This window comes from Alosa sapidissima, chromosome 10, assembly GCF_018492685.1.
Source record: "Alosa sapidissima isolate fAloSap1 chromosome 10, fAloSap1.pri, whole genome shotgun sequence".
Lineage (NCBI taxonomy): Eukaryota > Metazoa > Chordata > Actinopteri > Clupeiformes > Clupeidae > Alosa > Alosa sapidissima.
In genome coordinates, this window is record NC_055966.1 from 34,129,543 (window position 1) to 34,140,330 (window position 10,788).

A 10,788-nucleotide genomic window follows, 5' to 3' on the forward strand; every position below is an offset into this window, starting at 1 on the left:
CTCTTTCGCTCTCTCTCTCTCCACCTCTCCACCTCTCCACCTCTCCACCTCTTCACCCAGTGGGGCTCTCGCAGACCGAGACGCTGCGTTATCACCTGTCGAGGACCCCGCACTGTGCCTGCTTCTCTGTGAAAAGCTCCACACACCCACTGCCTGTTAATATCCACACATACGCAGGTTCCTCTCCTTCTCCACGTATGCGTTATGTGGTTTTATTTAACATGAACATTATACATTATTAAACATACAATGTAAACATGCCATTAGTATAAATTAGTATAAATTGAAAACCTTTGTGTGACCCCGTTATCAACCACAAATAAACCCCAGGTTGTTTTGTGTGACCCCGTTATCAACCACAAATAAACCCCAGGTTGTTTTGTGTGACCCCGTTATCAACCACAAATAAACCCCAGGTTGTTTTGTGTGACCCCGTTATCAACCACAAATAAACCCCAGGTTGTTTTGTGTGACCCCGTTATCAACCACAAATAAACCCCAGGTTGTTTTGTGTGACCCCGTTATCAAGCACAAATAAACCCCAGGTTGTTTTGTGTGACCCCGTTATCAACCACAAATAAACCCCAGGTTGTTTTGTGTGACCCCGTTATCAACCACAAATAAACCCCAGGTTGTTTTGTGTGACCCCGTTATCAACCACAAATAAACCCCAGGTTGTTTTGTGTGACCCCGTTATCAACCACAAATAAACCCCAGGTTGTTTTGTGTGACCCCGTTATCAACCACAAATAAACCCCAGGTTGTTTTGTGTGACCCCGTTATCAACCACAAATAAACCCCAGGTTGTTTTGTGTGACCCCGTTATCAAGCACAAATAAACCCCAGGTTGTTTTGTGTGACCCCGTTATCAAGCACAAATAAACCCCAGGTTGTTTTGTGTGACCCCGTTATCAACCACAAATAAACCCCAGGTTGTTTTGTGTGACCCCGTTATCAACCACAAATAAACCCCAGGTTGTTTTGTGTGACCCCGTTATCAACCACAAATAAACCCCAGGTTGTTTTGTGTGACCCCGTTATCAACCACAAATAAACCCCAGGTTGTTTTGTGTGACCCCGTTATCAAGCACAAATAAACCCCAGGTTGTTTTGTGTGACCCCGTTATCAAGCACAAATAAACCCCAGGTTGTTTTGTGTGACCCCGTTATCAAGCACAAATAAACCCCAGGTTGTTTTGTGTGACCCCAGGTTGTTTTGTGTGACCCCAGGTTGTTTTGTGTGACCCCGGGTTGTTTTGTGTGACCCCGGGTTGTTTTGTGTGACCCCGGGTTGTTTTGTGTGACCCCAGGTTGTTTTGTGTGACCCCAGGTTGTTTTGTGTGACCCCAGGTTGTTTTGTGTGACCCCGTTATCAGGTTGTTTTAATTCTGGAACTTCCCTTTAAAAAGTGAAGTATTCAGAAAGTTTTCCACATTTTGTTATGTTTCAGACTAATCTTAAAATGGATTCAATTCATTATGTTTTCTCATTAATCTACATACAATACTCCAACGCTCCACAAAAAAAAAACAGGTTTTTGGAGTGTTTTGTAAATGTATAAAAATAAAGGACTGAAATATTCCATTTACATAAGTATTCAGACCCTTTGTTATGATGCTTGCAATTGAGCTCTGGTGCATCCTACAATGGTCCTTGAGATGCTTCTACAACTTGATTGTCCACCTGTGCCTAAATGAATTCACTGGACATTATTAGGAGATGATTATTATTAAGATGAGTCTGAAAAATAACAAAATGTGGTAAACTTGCACTGTATGTCTCAAAATATCAGTCACTGCAGAACACTATTTCTCTCTCTCTCTCTCTCTCTCTCTCCCTCTCTCTCTCCCTCTCAAATCAAATGGTGCTTTATTGGCCTGAATGAGTCACTCTCTCTCCCTCTCTTTCTCTCTCTCTCCCTCTCTCCCTCCCTCTCTCTCTCTTTCTCTCTCTCTCTCTTTCTCTCTCTCTCTTCTCTCCCTCTCTCTCTCTCTCCCTCCCTCTCTCCCTCCATCTCTCCCTCTCTCTCTCTCTCCCTCCCTATCTCTCTCTCTCTCTCTCCCTCCCTCTCTCCCTCCATCTCTCCCTCTCTCTCTCTCTCCCTCCCTATCTCTCTCTCTCTCTCTCTCTCTTCTCTCCCTCTTATGCCCACTTCCAGTCTCTCTTCTCTTTTCTCTGTCACTCTTTTCACTGTAAAGAGTTCTTCTCTCAGTCCCTCCACTGCACCATTCCTTCACCCACTCTCTCTCTCTCTTCACTGCCTTACTCTATTCCCTCTCTCTTCTCTCTCTCTCTCTCTCTCTCTCTCTCTCTCTCTCTCTCTCTTCAGTTATTCACTCTCTCCACCCAGGGAGAATTGTGTTGCGTGAAGGACTAAAGAGACCCTTGTAGAACATGTAGAGGCACAATATCCCATTCTTCTGATAAGAGTTCACACACTTGAAGTCCACTCTAACATGTTTTTTCCTTTGCTAAAAGTGCATAAACAGCACAATAATGAGCTGTCAATCTTCCCAGGGGTTACTGGCCCAGGCGCTGGGAATGACTTGAATAGCAATGCTCCACCCCTACACTTCCTGACAGCACTGGCTCTGCCATATTCACATAGGTATCGGTAATCAACTATAGAGTGTCAGACTTCATAATTAAAAAAGCTGCAGTGTAAATCAGAGTCTGCTGGTTAATTATTCATGTGCATTATTTCGGCAGGTGAGATTTGCATAGCTTGGTTGTCAGACCCGGCTGGAAGAGTGTGATGTTTTAGCTTAAAGACCATGAGCTCAACAGCTCCAGGTTATTTGTATTACTGAGGATGAGTTTGCAAACCTGTGTGGAGTGTTCAAAAAGCAGAGGTCATTCATGATACAGAGAGAGATATTCACAGTCAGTGAGGGAAAAACAGTGATTCTTTGGGAGGCTTTTGTTATTTTCTCCGTAACCAAAAACGGAAAGTTTAAAGGGTCCGCAGGAAATGGATTAACGATTTCAAAAGCATCTCTCATCACAAAAAAACAAACAATGTATGTGTGTATGTGTGTGTGTGTGTGTGTGTGTTGGGGTGAGAGCCAGAGATGAGAGGGTATCACACAAAGTGGTCGTCTCGCAGGGTCCCCATTGATTTCACGGCCACTTACGGCAGCATTACACGATTAAAGTATTGAATGAGTCCTCCCTCCTCACGGCCCTGTCCGCTTTTTTAAACAATCACGCCATAATTATATTCCTCCGGGAGCCGTCACCGCTCCCCTATTAATTATGCAGTCTAAACGGGGGCCGCGAGGGCCCCCACCATCCGGCCCATGCATTATTCAGACCTGTGATTTCACAGAAAACATTTCCTGTGTATATATGTGTGTGTGTGTGTGTGTGCGCGTGTCTGTGTTTGAGTTGAGGATGAAGGCAAGAGTGTTTATCACGTCGGTTGGATCTAGAGGCTTAGGACCATATAAACAAAAAACACAGTTTTCCACCCCCCCATCCCCTCCTTCAGTTGCTTCTTTGTTCTCACCTCTCTCTATCTATCTGTACCTTTAATCTACTGGTTTTTTTTCTTTTCACACCTGTCTTTTCTTCCCCCTCTCTCTCTCTCTCTCTCTCTCTCTCTCTTTTCCTCTGTGTGGTTCATTAGCTAATGGCAGCTTTCTTGCCATCCAGGCCAAGGGTTCTTTGAAACAGCAGAGCTCTCAAAAGCAGAGTTCAAAAGCGCTGCATCGAGCCTCACAGCTTCACACTAAAAGCGTACAGTATAGTCAAGGCGAGAAAAGCTGCAGAACCTGAGAGGTTTTTTACTGTCTTTAAAGAAACATCTAAATATATATTTCCAAGAATTATTCAAATACCCTTATTTTACATCTTCTATGAAGTAGCTACTAATCTCTTGTCCAGATTTGACATATAGAGTACATAACGTAACCGCACAAATCTATTGTTCATTATCCATCTTATGCAGCTTTACATATTTCAATTAAACATATATGAAATGAAATATAATGATAACTATACACATTTCTGAAATGCTTATACGTAGATCATCACAGCATCTGTTATTGGATATTGGAGGTCATATTTAAAACTATATAGAATGGGTGGGTCTGCACCTCTGGCTGATGAACCACTCGTATTTTCTATACATTACTGTGTTACTAATAATGCTTTGAGGATGTCCATAGCTTCATAGCCCACTGGTCCTGCTGATGTGTCTTGCCAGACTGTGTGCCAGTCAGTTATTTTGGCTTACATCGAGACTGGTACTGAAATCACACTGGAAGCAGAGCCAGTGCATGAACAGCACAGAGTCTAGGATGGAGATGCACTGCACCATAGACATTAAAATGACTCTAGGATGGAGAGATGCTCATGATCCAATGAGCAGAGCCAGTGCATGAATAGCACTGCACCATAGACATTAATATGACTCTAGGATGGAGATGCACTGCACCATAGACATTAATATGACTCTAGGATGGAGATGCACTGCACCATAGACATTAAAATGACTCTAGGATGGAGAGATGCTCATGATCCAATGAGCAGAGCATGAATAGCACTGCACCATAGACATTAATATGAGTCTAGGATGGAGATGCACTGCACCATAGACATTAAAATGACTCTAGGTTGGAGAGATGCTCATGCTGGACAACCAATGAGCATGCCCTGATTAACTACTTCAACTCAGGGGCCTGTGGCAGCAGCAGGGCTTGGCCACTTCAAATGACTGAACCCAAGGAAGGACCGGAGCCAATAACTTTTTGAGTCTTTAATAGTTGCAAATGACTAACATTTTGACACACAGCCTCAGAGTCAAAGCATAAACTAGGATGAAGAGATGTTCATGTTTGACACCCAATGAGTACGCCCTAAATAACTACTATAACACTGGGGCCTGAGGGGCTAGGGCAGGGGTGGGCAAACTTTTTGGCTCAAGGGCCACATTGGGTTTTGAAAATTGGCCGGCGGGCCGCACAACAGCCCCCCCCCCCCCCACACACACACACACACACTCTCACAGTTTTTAAATGGTCAGTAGTGGGAACTACTGTTGCCTTCATGATTTCCTTTTAAAAGTCGCCTCTATCAACGTCGCCTCTATCGCAGGAAAAAAATAGCGAGCAGCCTGATAACCAAATGAAATGCTCGCGGGCCGGATGAAAGTGCTTGGCGGGCCGGGCCGGAGTTTGCCCACCCCTGTGCTAGGGGATGTTAGGAACTGCTTACACACTACTTCTGCTACCAGAGTGTTTTAGACCGAAGAACCCACAGCTGCTGGAGGGAAACACTGTCTCATATCTCTGAGGATAGGACAGTTGGTGTGAGAGATCCATAGACAAGGAGAAGAAGGGGACATCTCTCGGTGGAAGAATCTTCTAGAAACACATCGTCTGAGCCGTCCTCTTCACTCACTGGCAAAAAAAAAAAGACAACACCGACAACAACAAAAAAGTTTTAAAAGCTAGGTAGTATGTTTATAACTTAAATATCCCCCTGCCACAAGTGACAAAAATAGCTCTTAACATTTCTCAGAGCCCCTGTTAAATAAAAGTTGTTCGCAACAGTCCGGAAGCTGTGCATTTGCTTTAAATGTTACTGCCCAAGGGGCATTCATGATCACACGGTCTGCCGGGACCATGAGGACCCAGGATAGGTCATGCTTTGTCTGTAATGATAGTCCTGAAAGTGCTTCTGCTCCTGAGAAGAATTGTTTCATGATTCTATGTTTTTAAGGTTTCAACGGTTGGTTTCATATCGATCTGGGATTTATGAAAAGGCCCTTCTAAAGATTATGGTGGTGCGCTGAATTTGATCTTCTAGACCCTCATTAATAACGGTTGCTGGTTTGTAAAAATAGATAACTTCAGGGAGCCTAAAATCTTATGATCTACTATTACACTGCAAACAAACATTGTTACAAATGTATGTCAGCCTTTGTACTTCAACCCCTCAATATATGAGTGCAAATGGAAAAGAAATGCTAATCAACTTACTCTCCTGACAATCAGAAGGCCGGGGGGTCTCTGCAGGTTGGATGGCTTCCTCTGTGTGGAACCAGCTGGAGGTGTTCCTTGTGGACCTGTGGACTCTGCCTTCAGCCTGACGCCTGGGCTCGTCAGACACATCCTGTCTCGTCCAGTTCCACTCCAGCATGTCCTTCCTCCGGTGTCTGTCTTCGCCAGAGTCCACTTCCTCCCCGTCCCCCTCTCCTTCTGACCGCAGGCTTGCTGCATTGAAATGACCGCCACTGTTGAGCAGCACCAGCCCCTTCACCTTCTCCAGCAGCCTGGCGACTTGACCGCTGGCTGCGGCGCCGTTGGCGTTGGTTTTATTGCCGAGCGCGTGGTAGCGGTTCCCGCACCTGTCCAGCAGCTCCCTCAGCGGCTGGCCTTCGCTCTCCACGTGCTGCTCGATGGTGGCGTCCCCGCCCAGCCAGTCCGCGCAGGTGAAGAGGACCAGCGTGTGTGACCAGATCCGCTCACCGCCGAGAAGCTCCAGGTGCTCCCGCGCCGACCGCCCCTCGTCCTCGCCGAAGGACGCATCGGCACGCACCGCCAGCAGCAGGACGTGAGGCCCCGGTGGGCAGAGCGACGCCGCACGCATCATTTCCTGTCTGGTCCACACCGGGGTGCCCGCGGCCGGCGTGCTCTTGTGCCAACCGGGCGTGTCGATCACGGTGAACTGCTGTCCAGACACTTCTCCGTGCCGCCGGGCACAGGAGGTGGTGTGCTTCATGTCGAAGGCCTCCGCGCCCAGGATGGCGTTCCCAGCGGAAGTCTTCCCCGACTGATTGTAACCCAGTAGCACAATCCTCAGAGTAGAGAGTTGGACAGAGTCTCCTGTCAGATACAAATGCAGTCAGACACAAGGAATCAGCTAAACACACAGTGCAGCAGTAAAGTCTTCTCTAAACATAACTGTGTAAACAACATGCTTTTGTCTTTGTGGTCTTACAACAAAGTTAGTTGTAGTTTGATTGCATGGTGGGCCAATTTAACTGGCAAGATTAATGCTGGCTATGAACTCATATGAACACCTCAAACGCTACTTTTCTGATGCTGGTCATGATAATAACATGTAGGGTTTCCTACGGTCAAGTTATTAAAGCATGCTGGCAGATCTTGAAAAGCCAATTTCCCCTCAAGAAAAAATAATAATCATAACACATGCAAGAGACATGAAAGTGAATGTGTGAACCACTGATGGCGGTGTTGATTTAAAAGTTAGCGTAGTCTTTGTCTTCAAAATAATAATGATTAAACTCTGCAAAACTCTAATAATGATCATAAAGATGCAGTTGTGCTTGCACACAGGAACACTTGTCTCATAACTGTGTTCTACATTCTATGGCTCTTTATATCAGATGTGTTATCTATGTATCTAGCCTATATTATATGTAATCTACATCTGTAGATCAAAGCCAGAGACATGCAAATGAATGCAAATAACATTCAGAAAACAGTATATTTGTCATGCTTCCAGAATGCCTTCAGAGTGAAAACAAAAGAGTTCAGATGCAAAACCCTCTAAATCTGCCTGACCACTTTTCTTTTAAATGAGTGTTTTTTTTTATCAGGGTCCTATAGGTTTTTGTCTACAAGTGGATATGTCAGACCAGAAAGAGAATGGTATTTAGCGGGTTTTGAAGCATAATTATTTGATTAACGTATACTATGTGTGGAGAGCATTCACTCACCATGGTCATTTTTCAATTGCTCAATTGTTCAATTGCTTTAAAACTTAAACTGTTTACCATGTTGTTAGTCGCTTTGGCTAAAAATGCGTCAGCCAAATGTATTGTAATGTAATGTAATGTAATGTAATTTTTGACAGAGGCGGCATTTAGAGGGTTTTGCATCTGAACTCTTCAAATCCACTCTGTGCTTAAAATCACCTTTGAAGGATTTGGTCCTCCCGCACTGCCTCTGCTGCTTGGCCCTCCTGACTGGCCTTTTCAGTGCCGCTAGCTTCCCCTTCTCCAGGCTCCTTGTTCTCGCTCTGTCCTGCATGTAATGGCTACCTCTCGCCCCGACAATCCCCTCCACCTTCTCCAGCAGCTCTGCGACCTGTGACCCGTCAGCGCAACTCACGCTGTTGTCCAGGATGTGAGACCGCCCCCCGCATTTCTCCACGAGACGTCGGAGCGCCTCGCCCTCGGCCTTCACGTACTGTTGGGAGCTCGACCGCTCCCCGAGCCAGTCGCCGTGGGTGAAGAGCACCAGGGCGTGCGCCCAGGCCCCCCCACCACCGAGCAGAAGCTCCACGTGCTCCTCCCAGGCCTTCAGCTCCTCGTCCCCGAAGGAGAAGTCCGCGCGGTGGACCAGGAGGATCGCGTGAGGCCCCGGGGGACACAGCGACGCGGCGAGAGCCACCTCGCGCTTGGTCAGCTCCGGGGTGTCGGCCGCCGAGACGCCCCTCCACCAACCGGGCGTGTCCACCACGGTGACCTGCCTCTGGGCAGCTTCCCCCTGGCTCAACGCGCACTGGGTGGTCCGTCCAGGCCTGGAGCAGCGCCGGCCCAAGATGGTATTACACGCTGAGCTCTTCCCAGCTCTTCTGCTGCCCAACAGTAAAAGCCTCATCTTGGAAAGATGACCTCTCTGTCCTGCGGGAGAAGAAAAAGAGGCACATTTGTCATCATCTGTCTGTCCCCTGCAAGCCCTTTCAATTCCGCCGAAGTCAAAAACCATTAACAATTAACGGTTAACATTGGTCTCCGTTTGCCATTTGAGTGTAAGATTTAAAACACTCGCTGACACTCAAAAGTAAACTCCAACCAAACCCTCAGTGACTCACCAGGCCTGGCTTCCTCCTGTGGCTCCTGGCCTGCCATCCTTTCTTCCGCTCTGACGGCTTTTATAGACCTCCTCTCCACCCACTCCTCCCATCTCACTCCTTCTCCCTCGTAACACTGGCCATTGCTTCCCACCATCATTTCATCAATTTTCTCCAGCAGCCCCACGACCTGAGGACTGGCGCCCCTTTTATCGACGTTGAGGACGTGACAACGTTTCTGACATCTCTCAACAAGGCGCTGATGCTGGGCCTCCCTGTCACTTCCTATGTGCTGCTCGATAAGGTCATCTTCTAAGCGGTCATTATAGGTAAAGAGCACTATGGTGTAATGCCAGGCTCTTTCGCCGAGGAGTCCCACGTGCTCTTCCGCCACTCGCCTGTGCTTTTCTGTGAAAGGGGCGTCCAGTCGCACGACCAGCAGAAAGGCGTGCGGTCCCGGTGGACACAGAGCGGCGCTGAGCTGGATCTCTCGTCGGGTCAGTTCGGAGGTGTCGCTGACCGAGTAGTTCTTCCACCAGCCGGGCGCCTCCACCAGGGCCACGCGCCGGCCCGCTGCCTCCCCCTCCCTCTGGACACAGCGGAGAGTCCGCCCCACCGCGGTGGCGCTGTCCGAACCCAGGATGGAGCTCCCCACTGAGGTCTTCCCAGAGCTTCTGTGCCCCAGCAGCACAATCCTGTAGTCGGACAGAGGCTGCTGCACACCTGTTGACATGCCAATGCAACATGCATCAGCTTGTAAATTTCTCACACTAGTTTATGAGTGAGTATTTAGATTCTACCTTTTCAAAGTCAATGTAAATGTCATCTATGAACAATTAACGAAGCATATGAAATTACAGTTGCAAGCTTGTTGTGTTTCTTTTTAAGCTGATACAACTAATTCATCTAGCAGTTTGTTCTCTCAGTCTTTCCCTGAAACAAGGATCTAGTGTCGGACTACACACACAACAATAGAGTTAACTGGACACAAGTGCCCTCAAATGAGAATTTCTCTAAGTCTGTGGAATTTCTAAAGGAGTGAAACACATACACACATGGAGACAGACAAAGGAGTCAGAGAACATGAGAACAGAGAGAACATGTTCACACATGGACACAGACACATTTGGTTAACTTCAGCTCCAGTCTAAATCCTCCAACCTCTCTCTCGCTGTAAATTCCTTCCTGATATGACCAGTGCCATCTGACTGGACAGGACTTACCGGCATGTGACCTCAATACTCCGGCTGCCATCTCAACACAAGGATCCTTAAATGTTTCCCAGTGAGAGAAGAGAAGTGCATAGATACGTCCAACGGGTGTGGCACAGGGGGTAGTTTAGTTTAGCGTTTGCAGCCTGGCATATTCATCTGTCCCTCATCTGTGTGTGTGTGTGTGTGTGTGTGTGTGAGAAAGAGAGGCAGGTGAGGGAGCACGCACAGGTGTTTACACACATCACCTGTGTGCTCAGGGAACAGGCTGAGCTGGTTCCTCATTCTGCTAGAGGTGAAGGGAAATATCCTCTTTCCATCTGCCTCAATATGCTCTCTGTGTGTGTGTGTGTGTGTGTGTGTGTGTGTGTGTGTGTGTGTGTGTGTGTGTGTTTTCCCTTGTGTGAGAACATCTCCATCTCATTTGGCATGTGTACATACTGTGAGAGTCTACATGTGCATGTGATGTGTGTGTGTGTGGCTGCCTGTGTGTGTTAATGACACTTTGCTTAACCCATGACATGCAGGTGGCCTCTTCAGCAGAAACAGTGGTGTGCTTGCTGACTCATTCTTTACCTTGAGGTGGCACACAGGTTAAACATTTGACCCTTAACAAGCCTTGTGTGGACACAAGCAAATTAGACCACCATTGCATTATGGTTATAAATAATGATGAACTTAAAATGTTTCTCACCTTTAAGCCACTGTCGCATAATACACAGTGTATTTTGACAGAATTACAACATACATATTATACACAAATGACCTTATACATTGTACATTCATACATATTCACTCTGGAATACTGCAT

The 10,788-nt window shown here is 46.8% G+C and overlaps 1 protein-coding gene across 1 annotated transcript; it reads right to left on the minus strand.

The window, feature by feature from the left end:
• Nucleotides 1-5,150: 5,150 nt before the first annotated feature.
• LOC121720738 (GTPase IMAP family member 8-like) lies at nt 5,151-10,308 on the minus strand. Its single transcript, XM_042107131.1, has 5 exons — nt 9,990-10,308; nt 8,788-9,489; nt 7,886-8,596; nt 5,985-6,830; nt 5,151-5,402 (listed from the first exon to the last, which is right to left on the minus strand). Exons 1-5 carry the CDS (start codon nt 10,018-10,020, stop codon nt 5,284-5,286), a joined length of 2,409 nt encoding a protein of 802 aa, XP_041963065.1. The 5' UTR covers nt 10,021-10,308; the 3' UTR covers nt 5,151-5,283.
• Between the last annotated feature and the right edge of the window lie 480 nt (nt 10,309-10,788).

What these genes read in the sequence shown, in the direction of transcription:
- LOC121720738 (XM_042107131.1), bottom strand. Translation starts at nt 10,020, where the DNA reads ATGGCAGCCGGAGTATTGAGGTCACATGCCG. An exon ending in ACAGGAGGAAGCCAGGCCTG is followed by an intron (nt 8,597 to 8,787) that starts GTGAGTCACTGA and finishes CTTCTCCCGCAG; the next exon opens with GACAGAGAGGTCATCTTTCC. An exon ending in GAGGACCAAATCCTTCAAAG is followed by an intron (nt 6,831 to 7,885) that starts GTGATTTTAAGC and finishes TGTATCTGACAG; the next exon opens with GAGACTCTGTCCAACTCTCT.